Consider the following 26811-nt stretch of genomic DNA (forward strand, 5'->3'; position numbering starts at 1 on the left):
TCTTAAAAAACCCTGCAAGTCATTTCTAGTCTTAATGTTCATTAATACTATACACTAAAGGACAAGATGAGCCTAAAATAATGCCTACAAAGTAAATAATAGCATTTGTATAAATGTTGCCAATACCCCACACATTTTGACAGAATTTATCAAGAAAAAACATTTTGAGAAAGTTGTTTTTCAGATTCAGGGATTTTAAAGTAAATTTTCATTTTATCCTGTTAAATTCCTGTTCACTTCACTTTATGCCACCACAAATTTTCTAACCAGCTAATGAGAGCTCTCTATCTTTACTTAAAGATACAATGCAGACATAAACTAAAGTTCACTTCCATTTTGGGCTGTGTCCAAAAAATAAATGGGACCTTTCTTAAAAAATTCTTTTTGATTCTTTCAAAATTAAGAAGTGAGATTATACTTCTTAAATTCTGAAGTCATAGCCATGTTTCAGAATCTTTACCAGATAGCTTCATGAGTGCTTTCATTCCCACTTAAAGTGCACTTTTGAGACAAATCTCTCGATCATTCATACTTACTGTAGTTTTATTCACAGCAGGAGAGGTCTTGGAGAGTACAAACCAGATCACTTCTGGATTAAAAAAGCTGAGAGGATGCACTACATGAATTGGCACTTAGTCCACCGAACCAGATGAGATTTTGTTCGCAGCAAAAAACCCTGATGTGCATTTATTGCCTGCATCATTCCTCTCCATCAGCTGCTTCATTCTACAGAACACTCACTGGTTCACATTACCTGCTAACATAGGTACAGCTTGTGTCTAATAAAAAATAGATACAGAGACACTACCCAAGGCTAGGTGAGTCCTAGCATATTTAGTCAGCCATCTTTCCCTAAATTTCAGTTCAATTTCTGAGTATTTTTAAGAAGAACTACTGAGCAGGAGTGATTTATGCTGTGTAGCATATAAAGGTGGGCAAGACATGATGCAAAACAGTAGTATAAAACATGAGTGTATAACCGCAGTTTTGGAGTAACTCTTAGTGATATTTATATTCAGGTTACTTACATGCCTGAAAATGTAAAAAAATCATGCTTGTAGTGCATATCTTTCGTAACTTACAATCCTTGAAAAATTTAGGTACTAAAAATAAGTCTTTACATGGTTTGTATAAAATCATATTGATTTAGAAGAAATTAACTTCCAAGTTTGGTGCTGCATGTCTGTTTGTCTATGTGTCTGTGGGTGATCTGCAAGTAAAAGTTACATTTGCCCATGTCCTCTTTTTTGTTCTAATCTGTGTTAGAACATGTTCAGCCATTACTTTTTTCATTATTAAAAAACATGCCAAGAACAATAAAAATGATGAGATAGATCAAATTTATGTTGAAGTCACCAACATTTTTTGGTTGGTGAAGTCACCAACAAATTTTTACTTGATCTTAATTGATTGTTATGACAAATCATGAAACAGACAATACAAAGTTATAAGAATCATTGCAGAGAAATGAAAAATTATTTGCTGTTATATTTAGTTTATAATACATGATTATTTAAATATATTTTTTCACTGCAATAATGAAAGATAAAATGAAGTATAGTTCAATTATTTTTATTAAATGGAAAGAAAAATTGAATAGTCCAACTGAAAACTGAATTTTCAAGATAAAAATTTTGGAGTGAAAAGATGATACAAGGTGTTATGAAAACAGAAGTCATTTTCTAAATTCTTGTTTATGCTCTTATCATTATTTTTATTTCTCTGAAGGCTAGTACTTCTGAAAATGTGCTTCTAAAATATTCATGGTAATATTTTCTAAACTAAAAAAATTAATATTTCAAACTGGTTTTTTATATATGAAAGATATGAGAAAACATGAATACATAATTCACAATCTGTGATAGAGAAATCTTGTATGTAGAATGCAGTCTAAAATGCCATCTGTTTTTTCTTTAAGATTCTCATAAAGTGTGTATTTTTGAAATACTTGGCTATGTAAAATTCATTTGCCCTTTCTTTTGGAAATATTTGTTATCTGTTTTGCAACATCCATTAGTAATGAATATGATTTACACCTTTGATCAGTCTTCTTTTTTTTCTTCTTTTCTTTTTTTTTCATTTTTCGCTTCCATGTTAACCAGGAAAAGAACTACTCTAAAACAAGCATATGGACAATCTGTGGGTGTATGTCTGTGTGTGTTAAAACTGCACTTGGGGAAACTTAATTTGATTATTTATTTTTGAGCTGGTAAATGATCCAAATTTTCTTTGCATAGGTCCTCTGGTTTCACAGTCTTGACCTTTGCTGGTTTCGACCTTAAACCTTCATCAAACCGATCCAGTTTCATATGGAAGGAGAACAAGTTGATAACAGTTGAACAACTGTAGAGTTGATGTTTCTCTATTCTCTCTCTTGCTCTCTCTTGCTAACTCAGTTAGAGTTACTAAGATTGATAATTTCTTAGGTGTTCCTAGCCGAAGTTCTATAAAATTAGGCTATTCTGCTTCATTTCTTGGACCTTTGAGGTTCTATGGCTTGAATTAAAAACAAACTTAACATCATCTACAACTATTGTTCTGGAAGGCAGCTGAACAATTGATTACTGCCATTAAAGTCACTACATTTTCACTGAATTCTGTTTAAAAATTGTACCATTGGGCTTCTTTGTACCATTCTATTTCTTTGTCTGTTTCCCTTCCTCTAAGTAGGGTTGATAATGATCTCTGAAAATTGATGTAAAGTTATCATCTTACATGAACACGGATTTGTAGTTAACATCATTAGCTTTCTTATGTCAAAGTCTGTAACACCTCTGGGACTCAGTGTGTTGCTATACAAATAATTTATACACCCTGCAGTGCTGATATGTGCTGCTAATTTGCTGTTGCCATGACTAGTTTATTATTTTGCCTGTCCACAGAGAAAAGTGCTTTTCCATTCTTTTCACAGCTGGCAGTACTACTCAGCCAGGAAATGTGGGAGTATTTGTGGACTAAGTAGAGAAAGAGCTGGTATCTGTTGCCCTGGCGTGGCATTGGCACACATACCTCTCCTGTGGGACAGATGTAGGTGTAGCAGCAGGATCAGCCCACAAAATGCAGCCAGTAATGCTGGGAAAACAGTGGTTTGCTTGCCCTTTTGGGAAGTCATCTGGAAGCACCTTACAACCTTCCCTTTATGAGTCTGTGTTGCTGTGCTGAGGAGGGATGTATGTTAGAAAGTTGCACTGCACTCATGGGGAGAAATATCCTCCACCTGAGATATGCAACCTCTCTTTTATAACCTCTTTATAGACAGGCATGTATCTCTTCTTACCTGTGCTTTCTACAGCCCAGCCTGGCTGAAGCACTATTCATCTGCCCATCAGAGTCATGACATTCACAGACCAAGTTGGAGAACTACTCTGTATATTTTTTGCCTGTCTTCCAAAAATATTCTTGTTGCTCCTTCTTAAAAGTGAAAACAGTGCCTGTTGAGGGCAAACTTGCTTCAGTACAGAGGGCATGTATCAGAATTTTTTTGAGAGGAAGTTAATCAGCATCAAATTGATTTTTTATTTATGTACTGAAGAGAGACATCTTCAGATTTTCCCATTCTTTTTTCTTCCAAAATACAGTTTCCATTTCACATTCATCGCATGCTTTAGAATGAATTTGTGTATGTTGATTTTTATACGGAAAAAGATTTGAGTCTTTACTAAAATAAAAAATTCCCAAGGAATCCTCTGTCCCATGATCAGTCACATGGTGCTGATAACAAAGGAATCATACAAGCCCCAAAATTGTTTCCAGGGGTCCACAATACTAACCCAGTTCACAAAATAGATGCTTCAGGAAGTTAGAAATGCTACACTGCTACTAGCTGCAGCTGGTATATCAAAATATGAAGAACGTATGTTATTATTGCTCCAGGTACCAGATGTTCCAGTAATGGAAACACCACTGCTTAGTAGTATTATTTGAGTCAAACTAATTTTAAGATTATTTTTATTTTATGGGAGATTGTAATGGCTTGTTAATCAAGCTAAGATCAGTCTAACTAGGGTATTAAGTTAATGAACAAATTAGCAAAGAAATCTTGATGTATTTATGAATTTCTAAATCTTTATTGGGGTTTTTTACTAATTTTATGAATTTTAAAAGAATATTTATAGAAAAGTTAGTATTCAGTTGAATTCTTAAGGAAGAACATAATCCTGACACAGCTGTAAGTGTGCTGGGACGTAGTTTATTCATGATTTTATAGCATAAAATTTCTTTGTGACAGGTGTTTGGCATCCCACAACACCAATTCATGTTTTCAGTAAATGTATCATTAAGATGAAAAATATGCACATTTAAGGCACACATATAGTAAATCAAAAGCTTGGCCTTGCTTAATTTTTTTTTTTTTTCTGTCTGTGCTGTATGATTTTTCAAAGAAAATTTTGCAGCACTCAAAACAAGGCCAGCTGGATGCCAACGAGAGATTAATCTATGCCGAAAGCTTAAAAAGGCTCACTACAAGTGAATACCGTATTCTTCTCATTCTGCTATGCCAGCCTCTCAGAAAACTTAGTTTTAGAATAAAGGATGCAGCTCTAAATTGGATCTCATAGCAGCTCACCAAGGATGGCTGTTTCCCTGTGCAGGTGTGGAAGGTCAGGGTAAGAGGGTGGGAAGCTCTGTGCATAAAGCTTATTTTCTCCTCTTATTGAGTCAAATAAGACTCAATTTCTCAAAGACCTTGTTCCTTTAATAGAACCAGCTCTATGGGGCACGTGGCTGTCATAAATAGCCCTGTGCACTGCTGTGCATATGGGTTTTGGCAGTTACGTGTTATTCCCTGTACATAAATGAAGTGCAGTTCTACAGAGTACATCCTTGCATGGCTTTCCATGGATGGCTTGCAGGCTGCCGGTTTAGAGGCTGTACCTGCTATGTTCCTATAGCCAGTCACACACTGTGATCCTAGTTTAGTAGTTAGATCTTGCCTCCTGAATGAGATAGGGAAATACAACTTGCCTCAATACTAGAGTGATTACTCTTCAATTACTGTAAGCACTACTTACAAGAGAATACACTCATAATGTGGTTTTCACATTGACTCTATTCTGATTCATTAAATCAATACTGCAGAAGACCAGTCATTGTCAGCTATCCTTGAAAGAAATGAGACTTTCTAACAAATAACTTTGCACTGAAAATAAGTATTTTAATATTCAATTTGTTAATAGAATTAGAAATGCTAGCTTTCAACAGATTTGATAATTTTTACATCTAGAGTATTTTCCCCTAAAAAAGTGGGAGCAACAGAAATAACTACTGTTTTCTGGCTTACTCATTTTTGGTAAATTCTTTAGTAAATAAGTGTAATTACCTGTTCCTTCTTTGACTTGGTTTAAGCAAATACTTTCTATATTTTACCTCTCTGGATGAATTGGATGCAGTAATGGATTTCTGTTCCTATATAAATTAGACTACATTCTCCCTTATTGCTAAATTTAGTTCAATTTATGGTGCAAATATGGCTCTAGAGTGAAAGTTTCATTAACGAACAAATGCCATTTCATTTGATCTGATCTAATTCTAAACAGGTGCCATTGTTCTGCATTCTCATTTACAAGAATGTGGTTTCCATATGTACGTCTTTCAGGCATAATCACAATTAACGTCAATAGGTTGTGTGCTTTCTTAAAGTGCCTTATTCACTGTAGAGATTTTCTGGTTTTCAGTTGGTAAAGTATTTACACAATCTTTTTGCAGAGGCACAAACACTTTTCTCAGTCCTTGTTTATACATTTGGAGCAAGTGTCATATGACAATGAAATCTGTAAAAACATAAAGGCAGGCAGCAAAGAAAGATGATGTTTGATGCTTAGAAGGTCTACAGCCAGTGAATATATTATTATTTAACAGATAAGTCTGTTCTTATGTTCAAAAAGGGTGTGTGTCATTTATCACAGCAAAGGAATATTTTAGGAAAATTTCTAAATCGGGTTCCCTTTGTGAATATTACTTCCTTGATCATAATTAACAGCTGCTGCAAATGGAGGTAAATTTGCTATCAATACCTGCAACATTTGTCAATGAAAGAAGCCTGACATCTGCAAACATTTATAAATGTATAAAAGCCCTGCCACATCATAACTAACTCCTGCACCACTGAAGGATTTCACAGTAATTTCTGTCCAACAAAAGCATTTTTTTTATAAAGTTCATCCTACCCCTGAATCTTGAAGCAATCAAATATTATTATTTAGGTTCTGGAAAATGAAAAAGGGGGGCATCGATGGGGGAGGAGAGAGATGGTGAATGATTTCCACACAAGAAAAGACTTCTGTTGTTTCCATTTTGAGATCTTTAGTATGGTAAAACTTAAAGGTGAAAAGAAAATTTCCCTAAGTGCATGAACTTAAACAAAAGAAAATGTTTACTCTCAGACTGCAGGAGAGAACTCTGCCAATACTCTGCAGGACAGTACTCTGCTAGTAATCGCAAAGCCCTAATTATCACTGAATAAAATTGGAGACAATGGGAGTTTTGCCACTGACATTCTCAAGTCCAGGATTTAGGTTTTACGGACACAGTTACACTTCCCTGGACCCTGGAGAAATTTTGTCCTTGTAAATTAATTTCCCCAGGACTTCTAGAAGAATCATATGCAGAAGGATTAGGAACAAATTAATATCTCTGTTGTTTCGTTGAGAAGTTCTGTCAGAAAAAGGATGTAATATAAACTCATACAGGGACAGTTTTTCTACCTCACTTCCTACTTCTTTCAAGTTCTCTGTAGGAATAACCTTCCCACCCTCTTGTCTCTGGGGTAAAATGACTCTCTGCTCTTCTCTTCCTTCTCCACTCCCAAAAGCAGTAGCAGAGGTGGCTCTTCTTCCATCTCGTCAGTATAAAACATAAGTACAGCCACAGCTATAGAAAAGAGAACTTACAGCAGCCATATAAGAATTTCTGTTCCAAATTATAAAGCTTTCTAATGTTTTTAACTATTGTATTGTACTCTCCACTGATTCTTAGGAACATTTTTCTTTATTAATTAAAAACATGAGTAAATCTTGCACATGAATGCTATAGCTAGCACGTAACTACACGTAAACTCAACATGTTTTTCTTAAAACTGAATTGGGAAAATCCAGCACAGACAATGATATTCAGATTTATAATTAAACTGCTCCATTTGAGCAGAAATGATTTAACTTTAGCTGTGGAAGATATTTTTCTTTTGCTTATTAGAACATAGGTGTGACATTTTTATTAAAAAGAAGGTATACTAATATTCTTACACAGTGTAGCTTAACAATATGTGAAATATAAGTGTATCCATTAGAATTCGTGTATAAGTAAATACACTATAATATAATAGAATTAGTGTATAAATAAATACACTATAATATATCTAAGTGGATACACTAATATATAAATATTAGTGTATCCACTTAGAATATATACAGGATTTCTGGGGTTTGATCCAGTTCTGCATAGTGACATATAAATGCTGCTTGTTTTAAGTAATCCAAGCCAGAAGAACAAACTTTATCTGATGCTTTACCTGTGTCGTAAGAACCTACTTTTCTCCCATGGCAATTTTGATTAGTTAAAAGACCCCAATGAAAAAGAGTGTTTACTTATTTTTACAAAATCTCAGACCTCAAAAAACCCCAAAAAACCTGTGTCACAAGCTAGCAATAAATGCAAACTATGCAGCGTGTGACTTTTCTGTTCTGCTTCAGCAAAACAAAATAAATACATACAATACAACCCTTTCCTATTCTGCTTCTGGAACATGAGGAAAATCAACACTGCTGTGTGATAATACAGCCCATAGAAATATTGTTCTGAGGGAATCTTGCAGCCGGAACATTATTCATGTGGTTGTGCTTTCTTGGAATTGATGCATAGGGCACAGAAGAGCTCTTTCATTTTATTTGCTGCACCTTCTATTCCTGTATCTCTTGCACATTAAGCATTATTTGTTCATTCTTGCTGGATTATTTTGAAATATTTTTTGTGTCTTGTAGTGCACATGTTTGCCTGAGTTTTTTTGGGTCAGCTTAAGAAAAAGATTAAAAATTCAGAAAATATTATGCTTCAATCATAAAATTCTGTGCCTGTAAATGACTTTAAATTATCCCTCTAATATATGTGTTAAAGTTTTTATTTTTCACCTCTATGATGGAACTAACTTTTTTTCTGTTTAGAAAAGAGAACTGGTCAAACAGTTTATGATAGTATGCCTTGTCACAGTGATAGACAGGTTGAGGTAAAGTCTTTCTACTCTGTCAATCCCAACATGTTCTAGTATATCATTATCAAACAAAAAGAGACAGGTTAACTGACAGAGCTTTACAGAAAGTGTGATTTATGGAACAAATTTTTTGTTTTTAACTTAACATTAAATTTAAAAATATGAGGAAGGGAGTTTTATATTTATTTTCTATGCAGTCAATATAGAAAAATATTTGAAAAAAGAAACCAAAGAAAAATGTATTAAGGTAAGGATAAAAATGAAGAAAGCTTCATCAGCACCAGCAGAATTTAGTAGGCTTTTACTCTAAACCCTCCCAAGTTCAAGCTGGAGTTGAAGAGCACACTGATACAAGTCAGAAATTAGCAGAAGATGTATTTGCTAAAAAAGGTTCCAATCAGTATAAAATTAGGCACAAGCTTTTATAATCAGTTTATAATCTTTTACCTTTCCAAATGCAATGGATTTAAACTGATATTCTTCCGTCACACACTTCTAGGGATGTGTTTGCTACAGCTCTAATTTTCTTCTTATGTTCTAATGACAAGAACCTGTCACTTTTGGTTTGTGACAGAGTGCCTGTTTGAAGTACTTAAAAGCTGTGTATTTATCAGTGTTGTTGTCGATATTATTATTATTACTGTCTTTGACAGAAAATTTTCATCTTATTTTGACTAATGGGTAATGCAAAGGGACCCTGTATAATAATCTGTCCTTTCATGCCTCTGCGTGTCATAGATATATGAGTTCCTGAAGTAGAGTAAACCTAGTTTAGGGAATCTTAATTAGGGTACACTTCTAGGAACGATACTGAGCCCTTCGCTTTACAGAGAAACTATCTCTGGATATTTTGCACAGCTGAGTCAGGGAGCCAGAGTCAGGCTTGGGATTAACTTTGTGTGTGTGGTCACATGCATGTGACTGTGGTGGTCAGCTAACCCCTAAGTAGGGTTTTCTGATGAACAGCAGGAGATAACTATTTCATGACTACTTTGCCTTTAGATATTTATGAATGCATAATTGGAGATGTATTTCTTCTCCTAGTTGCAGCTGTGGTGTGGAAATGCATGTTGCCTCACAGCTACTGTCCTTCATACAGGTTGCTCCCTCCTCAGAAGAGCAACTCCAGCAGGAAATTTGAGTTTTCCATAACTAATTTCAAAAGAACCAGGCTTATAAAAGCCAGCTATTCAATTCCTCTAACTAGATGGGACAGTATGATATAAGGAATTTCAGGGGAATTCAATTAGCTCCAGATGTTTAGGGTGGAGAAGTGAATACCACCAAGGAAAGGAGTGAGAAGCTGCTCAGAGTCAAGATCTCTTCCAGGAGCACGGAAGTTGTCAACAGGCAGCTGTCTTTTTGTCTGTCACTTCAAAAAATGAATGGCACACCCCACTCTTTCTTCCCTATCACACAAGGTATTCCTACTGGCATCAGTAGGGCAACTCCTGTGAGAGAAAATATGTCATGCAACTGACTGGCTATAGCGTCCATGGTACATTAGATATCAAATTAAAAACAAGTCCATAATGTCATAATTATTAGGTGAGATGAGGAATCAAGCATGTGTCCTCTGATAATGGTATTTTCTGTGTAGAAAAGTCTAAGTTACTAACCAGGATTTTATACCTTGTAGCTTAAGAGATCTATAGATTATAATTCTACAGAAAATGTATCACATTCACACACCCTAGAAAGAAAAAAGATTTTGTCATTTCACAAGCATAAACAGCTCATTCTAGACTAAAATTTCTAACCTTCCCAACAGCTTAATTTCAGTGACACTTTGCAATATAAAGTTCCTGCTTGTTCTCAACTTTCTGAGCAGTGGTTATCTGGTGATCTTCAGAGAGACTATCTTCATAAATACAAGTAGATCGTCATTAGAAATTATAAACCCTCCTCTAAAAGGTGTCTTAGAAATTTTGGTTTTGATGTAACAAATTTCACATAAACACTTCCTAAGTCTCCAGTGTCTATTTTTAGTATATTTATTCATGCAGCCTAATTCATATTTTCATGCACTGATCTTTTATATGTGTTGTAGAGAGATACAGCAGGGAACACAGTGCAAAAAAATGTATTACTGACAGTATGTATTATCAAGAGAGATGCAGCTCTGTTTGATATTCTTACAGTGATTCCTCTTTCAAAAAGATAATACTGCAATCACATACACTACCTCAAAAGATCACCACCCCTTCATACTTACCATTTTAATTGATTACAACAATCCTATTGAACATTTTGCTGATCTTGCACAATTAAATAACAAGAGTTAGAATTTGATTGTAATGCTGTCTTTTCCTCATTATTTTTCAGAATCAGTAAATAAGTATTGTCTTGAAGAGGAATACAGATATCTCCTGCCTAAAGCTGGGATGATTTTTTCCCCAGAGCCCTGTTTGTGGCAAATCCCCTTCCCTCATTTCTGTGTTTTGGACATCAACATTATGCTCTGACTTAACCAAAGGGACTCCAGCCAGGCAAGGGTACAGAGGGAATACCAGTGCTTTCACAGGTGTAGATCAAACCAGTCCTACTGGTGCCAATTCAAATGCATTCATTAGTAACAGATGATGTCTTCCACAGGCTCCTTCAACCCAGAAGATTATTTGCCACAGATTTCAGGTGCATAGTAGTGAAAAGAAAAGGCTATATCTATGTATGAGGATACATGGCACGACCTCACTTTTCCCATCTGATGCATTAAGGGTTTTGGATTGTGAGGGTTTCAGATTCAATCCCCTGCTCGGTTCCTGTTAAATACTTTGAAAAATTCTAAAATTATAAAAATTTAATGATATAGTAAAATCCTTTTCCACTGACCTGTCAGCAGCAGCTGCACACTCCATTGTAGCTCATATTTCTTTGGCAGGATATATAAAATTGCACTGGATAAAGAGGAAATTGGAAGTTGACAAATTTCCTCAAATTTTGTCTCCTGTTGCTGTCTAATAGCCAATACTGGAATTTGTTGTTGGAATCTGTGATTATGTTGTTACTTGACAATGGTTATACCCAGAGACCTCATCAAATTGATGTTCACATCAGCTGTCACCATTCTGCAGAACACTTTTCTCAAATGATTTTCAACATAACTGTGAACTTAAACCTACCAACATATGTACACAGCACATTGTAACATGGAGTTATATGAGATCAGTAAGAATAATCTAATTTTAAAAAATTACTTCTAATATTGATTCTTGCATTAGAGTTGAAGAGGGAGGACCAGAACACAGAGTTTCTATATGCGTCAGCTCCAGCTAAAATGCTGATGCAGAAATAATCGTCAGAAATCTATGCAACTTGTAACTTACATGAATAATTACTTGTATAATTAAATTATATTAAGACATTATTGAGAATTTTTTAGTATTTCAATGTTTTATTAGTGCATAACTTTTTTCATTGGCCAGTATTTTTTATGTATATGGCATTCCATGAAGGGACTGTTGGGTTTTTTTCCCTGTGATTTTATAAGTATTTTTATTAAATTCCACATAATGCAACAAAAGAAGTAATGTAGAGAAGAATTAGAAAAATAACAATCCTTTACCCCTCAAGTGCATGATGTTGGTAGAGATGAAGACTTATCTGAACTGATGAAGTCAGGTAGTGTTTTTATTCCTTTCTAATGACTCATTTGCCATCATCTTACTGCCTGACAACCACACTCATTATCAGAAAAGTCTGTTCTGACTTAGTGTGCTTAGACTAAATCCCCATGTCAGAAGGAGATAATGTTTTATTTAATTGGATAATAAGTGTTTTAATTTAAATAAAGCTCAGCTTTATTTGTGAAACAAGAATCATTAGAAAAAGAGTAGAAATTCTTTTTTACGTAATTCCTTTTGAATGAGATTGTATTGTAATCTAATTTGAACAGAAGGATACTTCAAAATGCAGAACCACATTGTCTATTACTATTTTTACAAAAAGTAGTCAGAAGAATGCCAATTTTTGGAAGCAGATATTTTACTAAACATAAAAAAAGAAGACATAGAAATACAACCCGAAGAAAATTAATCATGATAATATAGGCACAGCTTTCTAATTCAAATAATATTTTTAAAATTTTTTGTATATATATATATATACACACACACATGCACATCCTTTAACTAATGTTTGTAATTATTGTTTGAAATTCTCATAGTACTCAGAAAGCCTAATTACAGATGGGAGTCTCTTATAAAAGCCCTGTACAAAGCTAGGGCAAAGACACCTCCTTCTATTACAAATAGTTTTCAGCTTTGAAAGGAAACTAAACCTTCTTTTCCAAATGACCTTTAAAAAAAACATTCTTTTCTACTTTTGTTCACCTTTCTTTTACCTCATAATTTTGCAGTTGGACTCAGCTATCTTAAAGGTCTTTTTTAACCTAAAGGATTCTCTGATTGTGTGATTTTAGTTGTTCCTTGTTTCCATATACTATTAGTGTTCATCTGACCCATTTGTAGTAGTGTCCTAACTCTTCTCAACACAAGCTCTAGTCTGCTGTCTTGCCTGCCTAATGCATATTAACTTATTATTTAGAAGATGCCCTAGGTAATCCAAATTTCTAGGATCAGGAAACATTTTCACTGACCGTGTTGTGAGCAGATTTTACCTCGTCCCTAAATGTCCCCTGTGTGTGTGTGATGGAGAGGGAAAGAATGAAAAACTGTTTTATTGGGTTTTATTAGCAACAATTAGACTGTTTATTTTTTTATTTCTCCAAGTCCTGAATTAAAGTCTCTGACACCCCCACAACCTTTTTAAACTTAGGAAAATTTTCAGGGTTTATGCCTTTTTAGAGGGGAGGAATAAATACATTTGTGTAAAAGCAGTACATTAGATTCTAATTATCAGTTTTTAAAAGAAACTATGCAATCTGTGTAGACCATGGAGTTGTTTGCAAGAGAAAATATGAGTAGAATAATTATATTTTAAAAGGGCAGTCTTCCAAATATAAAGTTCAGGCTCATTTACACCCTCCTCTCTTGTAGTGGGTATCCCTGTTCCAACACAGCCTTTTGCAGTAGAGATCTGTCAAAATAGGTCTGCTTTCATCTATGTTAACTGCACAAAAATGGCCTTTTTCCCTTTCCTCAGTTCAGGACATCATTCCATGTTTGCAGTGTTAGGTAATACTGGAGTTGAATGGATGTTCTGGTTTCTCAAACAGTTTTCATTGCACATCTTACCCAAGAAAGGGCAGGGGGAGGAGCTGGTGGCTACAGGATGAATGGTGATAGCTGGGAGTAGGTGCAGGAAGAGGAAATAATGGAACAAAGTCCTAAAAATACATTGCATAAAGAAAAGTGATGTAAAGTTACAGATGTGGGACTGATAACTAATACTGTTGTACAGGCAAGGAATGATTAATAGCCTGGAACATTTACCATTTTTTTTCAGTCCAGATATGCACTGCAACATAGCATTTAAATTGATTTACTAGTAACAAATAAGTTGGACTGATTTTTTTTTTTTCAGCCTGTGGAATTGGCAGTGGAATAAGACCTAGAATCTCAGAGTGCATCATAGGGTGAATATATCAATTTAGGGATGTTAAGCATTCCTTGAAATTTAAAACTTTTTTACTCCATTCTCTACCTTTTTTGTTTTTTTCTTTTTATGAGGATGGGAAATGCAGAAAGGGAAGTTGTCAACCCATACAACAACTTTTCAATGTCTGTATCGCTGTGAAATTAAGATCACAGCAATCCTGGCAGATGTCATAACCCTTGTTCTAGCATGATTTGTGGGGATATAGTGATTGCTTCATTTTAAAGTAGACTGCCTTGCAATTTGTTAAGTTTCTTTTGCTTCCAGTTTCTTTACCTGTGTATGTGAATTTACATATTTGAGTTTTGAAATGATTGTATTAATAAAACTCATTGAAGTATTTGAGGAAAGAGATGGTTAACAGTTGAGGATCAGATGAATAGGATACTGAAGGGAAAATCAGCACCATAGGATACTGAGGAACAGCTACTCCTGCAATGTTCAATTTACCAAGGTGTATAGAGCCATTCTTGAGGTACATTACCTAATGCATTTCCTGGTCTTTCATGTAGTTTGAAATTATTTGTGCAGGTGTATGAATTCCTGAAGTGACACAGACCTGATAACAAGGAGTTATTTAAGCAGTAAGATCTTAATTTACTGCTAAAATACAGGCAATCGTATTTCTTGTTAGGAATGGGACATAACTGTCAGAAGAATTGAACAAATAATTTCTCCCAGATGTGCTAGTAGTGGGTTGTTACCAAATTTTTATCCTCTCTGAAGCGAACTAGCTTTCAGCTTGTTACAGGCTGAAGCAGATTGCTAGGTCACATGGACTTGTGGACTGATCAGTCTGGCATCTGGTACTGGATATGATTCAAAAACACAGCCATAATTTCTGCATAGATTTCTGCAATGTATTTCACAATAGTCTCCATCTTATTATTCATACTTTATTTTTTTTAATCAGTCATTTCCTTTGCCATATGTGTTATTGTTTGTACACATTAGCAAGAATTATGGAATCTTTTTCTGCCATTGCAGAAAAATATTCAAGATTTTCTGCACTAACAGATTTTGATGCAAGAAATTATTAGTTTTACAGTTGGGGCAGATTTGCCCAAAGGTCTGACACTAAACAGTGTTACTTACTGTTATGATCCGGTTTAAATCCAGAAAAGCAAAGCACTCTAAATCTCTGTGCATAAACCGGAAAGAGCTTAGAAGGTTCAAAATATTCCCAGAAACGAGACTAAAACCAAACGAGGTTAGATGTTGATGCCAAAAAATGGATGTATTTTATTTGATGGTAAAAGAGGCAAAGAGAAGGGAAGAGAAAAGAAAGAGAGAAAGAAATAGAAAAAAGAAGTGTGCGTGGGGGGGTGGGGGGACAGGGAGAGGTGACAGGGGTTAGGTGGAAGCAGATCACCCATCCGAGGGTCCCAATGATGTCTCGTTGCTCCCCTCCATCCGGTCTGCTGGTGGTGAGGGTCTTCCATTGCTGTTGTGGCCACGCCGCCACACACCAAAGAGTGCAGAATCCCGTGGATTAATATACACTTTGGGCCAGGTGGGAACGCCCACGTGCCTCTCTTGCAGGGGCCAGCTTGACACTGTCCCTTGCAACACTGAGTGTGTGTTGCATCATCTCTGGTGTTCTGGTGCAGGGTCTGGGGACCCCTTGGCGGGGGGCGCCTGTGATGGGCCATGTCACCCCCTTCTGCTGTGGATAAGCTTCCTCCCCCCTGGTGAGGACCCCTCAGCTGGGCTCCTCTGCACAGTGGAGGATGGGCAGTCACGGCACCTCTGACCACAGGCTTTTCCCAGATACCCAGAGCCTCTCCTCCCTTCATCCTTTGGTTCGAGGGTCTGTGTGAGCCTGGCAGCTGATAGCCCTGGGGCTGTGGTCCTCATCCTGGAGGTGTTAAGCCTGTGCTCAGTGAATGTCCCAAGCCCTGAGTTGTTACTTTATCTTATCTTCATCAGTGAGCAGTGTCAGGCCTCAGTCAGGGCCCCATCCAGGGTGCTGTAGTCTTCTTTGCAGCTTTTGTAATACAATATTAAAAGTCCTTCAAGAAAATGTTTAAGTCATAAATTACAATATTTCAGTCTCTGACACTTACATAATGAGAATAAAAGTGTGGATTTCAGCAAAGGTAGAAACAAGTCCCTCAGATTTACAAGCCTTTGCTACATTTTTAATATTCAGGATTTATTGGGAAAACATAAAATTAAGACAACCTGTGTGAATACCATAATTTGTACAACCTTGTTGCAGTAAATTCATGTGATTCTGGAAGGGAAACACATTGTGGGGAGGGAAGTAGGTAAGATCTGAGCACTTGTTCTTTTGCCCTCAAATTTTGCTGAAATAGTGGAAGACCAAGAATTAGAAAATAAGTGCAAGCAAGGAGAAATGGGATAAAAATCAAAGTTGCTGTGGACACAGTGTCAGAAAAAGTAGTCTTTCACATACCTTCTGTATGTTTTTCAGCACAAAAAAATAAATGTCTTTTCTTCCAGTGCAATACAGCTTGTAGCACATAAATCAAGACACAGTAGCAAGCACTTATTCTTTAGCTTAAACTGCTTTCTGGAAAATTTAAGGCATCGAAAGTCAGGATTATTTCCTAGTGTTGTGTTAGTACACCTAATACTAGCTTCTTGCTCATCCTATCTGAATCTAAGTTTTGCACTCCTTTTATTGTCGGATAATTTATTTAATTTTAAATTAAATCAATCAGCTATTCCCCTACAGTAACTAGACACTGTGTAATGTTGAATTGCCCCACAAATTGCATAGCTCAGCGTGGGTTACAGATAAGCATGCATTTGCACATTGTCCAGTAATGGTATCTAAGGAAGCCTGTATCAAAATCAGCAGATTAGCATGATTTAGTGAATAAATACAATGGGACACATCCCAGCTAATGCAGAGCAATGGAGCTCTGCTTGAATAGGTGGAATGGTTCCTAGGTGATACAAGCTGAGTGATACTTGTGAAGCCCAGTGAACACATCTGTAACTGTAGAATTGCTAATCCTGCAAGTAATAAAGCTTTTATTCTCCAATACATTTGGGAAAAAAAAGCTATGTTTAGCCTAGTCTTTGTATTTCAGTCTTCCTTTGTCTTGGGAGCCCTTGCTTTTCCTGCTTTTTCTCCAGCTAGGAAAAGCAACTATAATTGTTTCTCTCTAGTATAATCCAAGGGCTCAGATAAGACATGCAATGCAGCCTGATTTGTTTCAAGTTGAACATAAAACCTACAGCTGGCAATCAGAAATACACTCAACCATCTCAGCTTTAGTGCCAAATCCGATGACAGGAGATGGGAGTAATCTTGTCATGCTTCCCTGTTTACAAACTCCTGCTTTGTAACTGCATTCTTTTGCTCCGTGATATTCTTACTTCCAGGAGTATGCATCAAGATAGTCTTCACAATGAAGCCCAAACAAATTTTATTTAATATAGGGACACTACAAAAAATATTGTCTGGTTTCCTCTAAAAAGTTCTAACATTTTTTTCTTCAAGGTTTCTCATCAAAGTTTTGGTTTTTTTTCTCTCGATGTGTGTCTGTAAGCCTCTAAATGATAATGGAAGAAAAATTACCAAGTTTTTACTGAGCAGGAAATTTTGAGCCACTTAAATTAAAATGATGAGGAAGAAATATACATTAATTATCTCAGACTGCAATATGTTTTCATTGTGTAAGCAAGAAAATATTTAATACCTCAGAAGCAAAATGCTTTGGTTTGGACTAGAGAGATAATTTAAAATTCATGTGGGGGACAGCTAGATGAAAGATCAGAATTTAGTATATTCACTGAGCAAGAATGATGAGATGAAAAAGTAGACAAAGAAGACTATGTTCATGTTCGCTCTGTGCCACAAACCATGACCTCTTCCACAGTCACAAGGACCTATTTTCAATTTCAAGTCGATAGCTATAAATGTTAGTAATTGCCTTTACCTCCTTCTCTGTAGCTTAGCTTCTTGCCCCATTACCAAAACCATTTAGTTCCTCAGTAATTCATTTTCTACATAATCTCCTTTCATGTCCCATGTTTCCTCCATTGTGTTTCACCTTGGGCAGTACATCATGTAAATAAAGCCTATATCCATAATCGCTTTACAATTCAGCTTAAGAGAATTCACTCTTGAAATCTCCATTCCGACCGGTGTCCATTATAGTGATCTTTTTAGTCCTCATTAGATGGGAAAAGTGGACGAATATTTTAAAAACTATTTCAACATCGGTGATGTAACCTTGAGTATCTTTTCAAAGCTTTCAGATGCATTTAAAGGATGAGTACAGAGCAAGTGAAGGCATCTGAGAAAGAAGCTCATTATACAGTATTCGGATTAAAAAAATTCCTGCATTTAAAAAAATTAAATTTATTGTAGGACAGACACTGATTACAGGGACAAAAACATCCAAGAAGGTGAATTCAAGTTTGTTTTGTTTTGTTTTTTTTTTAATTATAACTAGAGATTCATAAGAGTAATAGCCTGAAAAATGTGTATACTGGTATTTAAGGCAGAAAATATTGAGTTCTGTACTCTTTCAAAATGAGCAAGAAACTCCTAGATTTTCAGTCTGCAGTGTGATTATCTCAGAAAAGCAAAAGCAAGTGATCAAATATTTGTGTAAAAGGCAGTACTTTTAGTTCTGTTTAGCATTTACTGTAATCACGAGGTGTATATTTTCTTTTTTTAAACCAAGTATGAATTTGAGTTTTAGATGCCATCAAGCTCTTGCTCGTGAAATAAAAATTAGATATTTCCCTTCTACTTCTCTGAAAGCTAAATGCCTGTGAAAGCTTTTGACACTCTCATGTCATCTCACATTTGTTTGATGTGGTTATGGGTGATTTTACATCCTTGGTCTTAAATGTCATTTTATAACAAATGTGAAGCCCTGCTTCATTGCAGTTTTAGTTGCTGAACTGCTCTCTGTGCTTTACTAGATAAGGGTAAAAGTCTTACATAACATACTATCCACATTTTTTCCAGGCACTTAGAGGCAGTTAAGGACTTAGGAAGTTGGTTCCTTCAATGTTTTTTATTGCAGAAAAAAAAATTAAAATAATATTTGTCATCTAGCCTAGAAAAAACCATTAATGTTTTTGTCCTCCCCTTTGTTTTTCTTTTCTTCTCAAGCTTCATTCTGATTTGGACAAGGGAGTCGGCACTGTTAAATATACCCTTTCAGGAGATGGTGCTGGCACAGTTTTTACCATTGATGAGACCACAGGAGACATTCATGCCATAAGGAGCCTGGATAGAGAAGAAAAACCTTTCTACACACTCCGGGCCCAGGCTGTGGATGTTGACACCAAGAAACCACTAGAGCCTGAATCAGAATTCATCATCAAAGTGCAGGACATTAATGATAATGAGCCAAAGTTTCTGGATGGGCCTTATGTTGCCAGTGTCCCAGAAATGTCTCCAGTGGGTGAGTAAGAAGCTGTAAATGCTTGATAACTAATTGCATATTACTTAATTGTTTCAATGTACTTTTCTTGCAAGAAAAGAAAAAGGAAAGAAAGAGAAGGAAGAAATGAAAAAAACAACTTTTAAAACTTACTGTTAGAAATGTTTCTAATACTCTGTGCCTAGATATACACAGATTACAGTTTTGTTTTAGCTTTGTTTGCTTATTTAGAGACTTGTTCTCCTGCAATATGAATGTCTGTGATGTTAAGTTTCTGCCAGTAGCAAGAGTTAAAAAAAAAAGATATTCAAGGAAGATATGCGAATAGGGTTCTCTGTAGCACCAAACCTGTTATGTCACTTGATGTGGTGCATTCCCCTCTCTTCCTAGTTTACATTTGCTGTTTGCTGTACAAAATTAGATTGCCTGTTTGCTGTAAAGCATCTTGCCATTTAACTGGTTTTGTCTTTGTGGCCCTTAAACTCCTCCAGCACTTGCCTGATCTCCTAATTATGCATTAGGGGGCAATTCTTTATTCAAGTCCTGCTATACTGTGCATGCTCAAAGTAACTATTGCCCTTGCCTTGGTCACAATGCAAGAATGAGAGTCTGCAGGAGTGGCTTAAGTTATCAGAAACTTAATGTCCAAGAAAACCTTTAGTGCATCAGACTCTTACATTAAAATTTAAAAAAAAAAGGAGATTGCCTGGGGACATGGTAAGTTTTCAAAAACCTAGTGTACAGGGGACAGAGTAATTTTCTTTTCAGAGAAAGGTGGACTGCAATAAGGATACTGAAGCAGTGGAATAGGTTTTTGCTTGAAGAATTTTCACAACATAGTAGATATTTGCCAGGAATGACATAAAGAGCATCGATCCTGCTTTGGAGCTGGAGAATATGCTAAATGGGCCCCTTGGGTCTCTTCCTGATGGCTGATTCTGCAGTGGTCCTGAGCAGTGTGTTTGTAACATAAGTGCACTGCTTGCGTCCCGCTGCCAGATGGCATTTTGGGTTTCCCTGCAGGCACCAGAAATTAATTTGTTCTGGGCTGGGAGTCCTTTAACTTCCCAGTGCTAGTTCCAGCTTATTGCCCTTCTCTCTCCTAAACTGTCTTTTCCCAGTACTTCACAAGCCAGTACCAGTCATTTAATACTCCCGGTAGCTATTAACAGTTTTGGAAGTTTTCTGAGTTTGAAGTGGCAGAGGGATGCTATTCTCCTCCAGCTATGCACCTCAGATGTTGATGTTTTTAAAGTCAGTCTGGGAGGTGACTGGCTATCCACGCAAGTTGCTACATAGAATTAATGAGGTAGTATTTAAAATTTTGTGATAAGGAGTAGCAGAATGTGATAGAATATGACAAAATTTGATGTGAGTAAACATGTAGAGATGATCATGTTGATCTTATAGAAGTGTAGAGAACAACTCACTATAGTCACCCACAGGGGTTTGTCTGTAGATTCACAATATATGTGGTCTGTTGTTTCCCCTAATGAGATGCATAATAATATTACTTAGAGTTGTATTATTTAGAGATGAAAACCATTTGTTATATTTTGACACCTGTGTCTGTGGCAAATTCAGAATAAAATTTCTCACCAGTGAATGTATGGTTGGTTGTGAAATTGCTTTTAAAACCTGATCAGAAAGCAGAAATGAAAATGAGTGATGCTGTTTGTATAGCAGAATACAGTGCCTGCATTTATTCTCTTACTCTGTTGCTCTCTCCCATCTTCCTTTGTTATTTCCTTAAATATGTGTGTGCAGCAGAAGATTAAATGCTAACAGAGCTTTTACTTCATATGAAACACTCTTCAAGGTGTGTCATACATTGTTGCTTTTACATGGATAAGGAGTTGCATGACTAAATGAGATAACAACAGAGCATGTTGTGTCATGCATACAGCATTTAAAAGAAATGCTTTTCAATTTATTCTCCTTTAGAAAAAAAGTAGTAGATACCATGGCAAAAATGGATCTTCTTGGTCTTTTCTTTATTCAGTCACATTCACTCTATCTAGAAGATTTATTCATATTGATGCCTTTTCCTGGTCTTAAAATCAAGACTCAAACACATTTAGAAGGGGAAAAGGGATTTTACCTTGGTATTTATTTTAAGGATCCTTAGGTGCACATCTCCAGGTCGAATGCACCAAAATGCACACCGCAATGCCCACCCCCAAAAAGATCGGGTATAACACTATAGGTTTTACTAATTAGCATATCTATCAAAGATTCCCCAGTGAGAGACTCGAGTGAACCCCCCTCCCCAAGGAACCTTCCCCTGGATGGTTCTATCTTAGTTTACAGAATGTGTTCTGGAGAGGACTTTGGGGTCTGGGGCACACTGATCCCTAGCTATGAAGCTTCTAAACTGTTTAGTCTCTTAGCTGAACAAACAAGTCCAAGAATGTAGGCAAAAAGCACTAAGAATACAGAAATTGTAAAAAGGTATAACAGGGGTATAAAAGAAAAGACAAAAATTATCATGGCATCAATAAGAGTTGCTATTTTCCTCTGAAAAAAATAAAAGATGGATGAAAATTGATCAGAAAATGCAAGGCAAGGAAAGAGTTTCCTTAATGGAGGCCTAAACTTCAATTAGTGGTTACTAAAGCAGATAACAATTTTTGCTGTTAGGTTGTCTTGCAGCAAAAATATCCAGAAATGCCTTGTCCTCTGTGTCAGGAGGTTGTGCCTTCTCTGATGTAGATCTTGCCGCTCTCTTGTTCTCTCTTATCTATGTTTTTCCTTCCTTATGCAAGCCAGGATTTCTCAGAGGATCTAAAACTACTCCTTTCTATCATCAGTACCATTTAGTTGCACCTATAGAGATGCTTAGGCCTACCAGTGCCTGAGGCTGACATTGAAAATCACTTTGATTTTTCAGCTGGTGCAGCATATGGTTGTCTTGGCTTAGGGAAAAACCCCAGATAAACTCTTCCTCTCATCTGTTTTTTTTTTTTTTTTACATTTTCATTTCTAGTTGCCACTTTTTAATTACTAAATGTTCTAAATTTCACTTACTATAGTTTTACAACTGTAATGATTATAAACTGCACTCATGCACATATTTTTGTTGTGTGAAACGCACTGAAACATTACTTTTTTCACACTTACTAGTCTCTTATGTGAGCCGGACAAGCTTTTGTGACCAGTGACTTGCAGTCTTTTATTGTTACATGACATTTGCATGCAAAGGTTTACTCAGTTTGATACTTTATCCCAAGGTTATTGGGATATATATTGGTACCTTTCAGAAATTTTCATGGCTACATGGTTCTCAATTTTGTAATGTCTCTGGACTTCCTACTAATTGTTGTTGCTGAATCTGGGATGGCAGAAATAATGCCATAGCATTCATGTCTGGGTTCAGAGTTGCAGTTACAGTGTTACGATAAAATTGTATATCAACTGATCCTTGGTGATTTTTTACTGGAAAAAGTGCAAAAAAAAAAAAGAAAATTCATAGCGTCCTCAAGATCTGATTTTCTGCAGAGATATTACTTAGATATACATGTCATAGCCAAGTTTTTCATGGTAGAGTTTCTTAGAACTTGTGCTACTTTCCATGCATATTGTAGGTGGAAATTTACTTTTTTCCTTCAAATTTAAGTTAAGGGCAGATTAAATTTTCTTCTACAGTTTCTGCACTCTAGCATTGGTTTGTTTTTCCTTTTAATCAATACCACTCATTAAAAAAGATAACGGTACTGAATATTTGTTGGTTTTTTTCTGAAGAGATAGATTTAGGGCTGCTATTTTTATTTAGCTGTGCCTTCCTTACCAGGAAACAAATTCCTTCATATACTCTTAAGAAAAAATGTTAGAACGATGTTTAGCCACTACAAGCTAGGATGCAAACCTGTTTCATGCCAACGTTTGAATGGCCAGCCAGCCTTGCTCCTTCCATACATGCACTGTAATCTGCTCTTGTATGATGGAGAGGAAAGTCAGTCACAGACATAAAGAAGAAAGATCTTCTCTTGGAAGCCCCTTTTGTTACTGCTGTGACATGCAGGCTGCAGTACCCATCTGTGACTTCCAATGTTTCTGAGCGTTTCAAAGTGGGCACAGCTTCCTCAATGTTGTGGAAGGATACCAGTAGCTCCAAAGTTGACATTTTATTGCTCACATAATAAACGGGGGTGAGGAATGCTTTATGGTGAAGAATTTATTTTTCAAAGTACAATGATTTGAAATTCCCTGCAGAAAAAACTCAGCAGATGGAGTCAGATTACAATGCAGAGCTAATATTTTAAGAACAGAGATTGCTATGCTGTTATCTTATGCCTAGTAAGAGACTTATAAAAGCTTAAGGGCTGGACTCCCAATGTTGAAGGGTTTTTTGGTTTTGTTTTTTTTTTTTTTTTTTAATTATTTTTCTGATATTGGATTGGTTTTATCAATATCTTTATTTGAAAATATTTTCTTGATATAACTTCCAAAATGTAGAACGAACCAGAAATGGGGATTTATCTATGAGAACTGAAAAGGGTGCCCTAATATCCCCATTTGTAAGTTTGTATTAGCAAAATATGTTCTCCTTAAGTATAGTTTAATCAACTGTGTTGCTGCTTCTGGCAGCTGTGCCAGCTTCTATTGCAATATAGTTGACATAAGCACGCAAATATAGCTGAGTTTAAACCAAGGTTATCCCCTTATTAAAGCTATCAGTCCAGATGACTGAGAATGGGGACATAGCAGCATTAAGCACACATTCAAGGAAAGATCTTATTATATATTTTTATATATTTCTACATAAAAATGTACACAGAAAAGCATTTGCTTTCATAAGCATTTCTTTCACTGAATATGTTGATTTTAACAGCAAATTTATAACTTCTTTTGTCCTAATTGTTTTCTAAGGTTTTTGTATTATTCCTCTATGCTTATACATAGACCAGCTAGGGCTGTACTAAACCCATCAGTTCCATAATATATAGATGCCATATGTTCTTTGCTATGCAAATTCATTTCATACTTGTCCACTACATTAACTCTTTATTGATTAGGGGGGACTCCACAAACTCCAGATCACCGTGGCAGACTAAAATGGTCAATGACAATAGAAAGTTGATATTAGGTTATTTTTACTGTGTTCCTCAGTGGTGCAAAGCAGCTACCTGAAGAGTGTTATAGATTTGCTTCCCATGGTACCATCAGTGTGAAAATAGTCTCTACAAATTTTCTAGCAGCTTTCCTTCTGAAGAGAATACTTAATTGACTTTTATTTAAACATTGGCTTATATTTGAACATTGACAATGGAGCATATATATATCTCCACAAATGGAACATATGTTTAATATATCCATCTATGTAGTTTCATGTGCAAGAATTACAATATGTAGAAAACTAACCTGATGAAGGGGTAGGTAATAACCTGCACTCTGGCTTGGCTCAGCTTAGCACTGTGTGCCTGAGTTTAGCCTGAAGCTTACAGTGAGCAGAGGCTGGGGAAGGAGAGGCTATAAGGCATTGGAGCAAATGCTGAATGGTCCTTCCTTTCATATAGATTCCTAGCTGTTGGCGATATATTTTTAAGGGCTTCCAAAAGCTTACCCAGGCTGCTGCAGAAGATCTTTGGGAATCCATTGAGACCAGAAATACTTTTGAATGGCATTATGCATGCTCATGGACAGATAACTGACAGCATAATCTGTCTACAGCCAATGTCTGCAACCCCTCCAGCTCCAGCCTGATCTCCATGTTTTTCTCTGGTGTTATCAAGTCGTTAAAGAAAATGATGGGAGTTGGATGTCATATTCAAGATACAAACATCTTGAATATGCTTTATTTTTATCCAATTTTCCTTGTTGAATTACTCCCATTGATCATTTTTGGTTTTTTGTCTGTTGTTGATCATAGAGACTAAAATTTTGGGAGATTTTCCACAGTGATCCCAAGATCAAGAATTAATAGGCAATGGAGCTACAACCCACCTATGTGGAAATACTGATAAGTTACTTTTTCCCATGCCTCTTTGTGTTCCTCCGTGTGAAGTTCGTATTCTCAGTTTCATGCTATGTTAAGATTCCCCTGCAGCACTTTGCAGTAAAGCTTTCATTTTGTCAAACTGTTACCTGTTCACATATTCTCTTTTACTTGCAACCTATGAGTTCAGATCCAAGAGAGATGCCAGTGGCAACCCCTCTCTCATGTAAAGACAAGCAATTCATTCCTACTGTTTTAGATCTCTTTTTATTTGGATTATTTTAGGAAAAGCTGTGGTGTCTTAAACTTCCTTTTTTCTTCTTTTTTTTTTTGAAGAGTTTTTGCTTAGGAACTTGCTGAAAGCTTTTCTGAAATTTAGATACTTTTAATCTATGCCAGTAATCTTGAGGTATATACTCACGGATGCACTCAATAGTTTTAATAGGTTTTGTGAAGAGCAACTTCCCTTCACAAAACTGTACTGAATTCGACCTTACAGGGTCATATCCTTATGTCCTCTAATTTGGTACTTTATTACAGTGTACAAATTTTGTCCATCACATGGGTCAGACCTGGTGACCTGAGTAATTCAGGCCACATTTCAGAAAACTTGTCCCATCACTGTTTTTTCCATACTCTTTCCTGGGGCTATGTCAGTTTACTCACCAAAATTGATATTTCAGTGTTTTCCCACTAAGAATTGCTTTTTTAAATTACAGCTCTTGTCTTTCCAATTCTCTTTTTGTTTTAATTTTGAAAAGATATATCTGCTAACATCAGACTTATATCTACTACATCGGACTAACTTTTATAGCCACTGTATAGAAAAGTGAGTTTTGAGAAAGGAGCAGAAGGAAGGGCAGGTTAGGGCTGCTTAGCCTTTTCTCAAAGAGTGTTTTTACCACATTGGGAAAATTTGTGCAATGAGGACATTGCACAAAGCATAAAACAAAAAAAAAAAAGAAAAAAACACAACACTGAGATACTGAGAGAATATTACGAGTAGGCAGTTAAAGCTTTTGAAACAAAAGTGTTTCTTTATGATAGATCAGTGGGCAACCTATGCAGCTTCAATTATGGAAGAGGATCCAGAAAAAAATTTAGATCAGAAGGCAGGGAGAAAATAGTGCAGAAAATCAAGACTTTCTTATTTAAAGGATAATGGTTATTGTCATACTGTGAGTTTCCTTTCATACACCCTGGCTGTTGGATAAAGTCAGCAAAACTAAGACATTTGACAAATGCTGTCAGGTGGGAGAATCTATGTAAAATGAAACTGTGACAGACAGGACTATACAAACATGTGAACAACAAAATTCTCAGAAAAGCTGAGAAGCTGTTGAAAAAAGATGCTGGATAGCTGGTTTTTTGCTGGCTGTTTTTACAGTCCCAAAATGTCAGTATTAGTGCTGAAACCATTTAAAGCATTTGATTCTTACTTCACGTATATCCAAGCCTACAGTGGATATTTTCTACAACAACTTCAGCAAGGCTTTTGACAGTGTGTCTCATGAAATCCTCATAGACAAACTCAGGAGATGGAAATTAGATGAGTGGACAGTGAAGTGGATTGAAGGCTGGCTGAATGGCAGATCCCAGAGGGTCGTAATCAGTGGCACAGGTCCTAGTTGGAGGCCTTGTCATTAGTGGTGTCCACCAAGATTAAATACAGGGTCCAGTATTGTTTAACTTCTTCATCAATGACTTGGATGAAGGGGCAGATGCCTTCTCAGCAGGTT

At 36.1% G+C, this 26811-nt stretch overlaps 1 protein-coding gene across 2 annotated transcripts in view; it reads left to right on the forward strand.

The window, feature by feature from the left end:
- LOC104689844 (cadherin-12) overlaps positions 1-26811 on the forward strand; it is a 228632-nt gene that overhangs the window by 82497 nt on the left and 119324 nt on the right. For both annotated transcript variants that reach the window (XR_002045599.2, XM_019286292.3), the window contains one exon: positions 18864-19158. Coding sequence is in view for 1 of the 2 variants with exons in the window: in XM_019286292.3 (XP_019141837.1) it covers positions 18864-19158 (295 nt within the window). In the remaining variant the exon portion in view is untranslated. The remainder of the gene's footprint in view (positions 1-18863; positions 19159-26811) is intronic.

This window comes from Corvus cornix, chromosome 2 (assembly GCF_000738735.6).
Source record: "Corvus cornix cornix isolate S_Up_H32 chromosome 2, ASM73873v5, whole genome shotgun sequence".
Taxonomy (NCBI): Eukaryota; Metazoa; Chordata; class Aves; order Passeriformes; family Corvidae; genus Corvus; species Corvus cornix.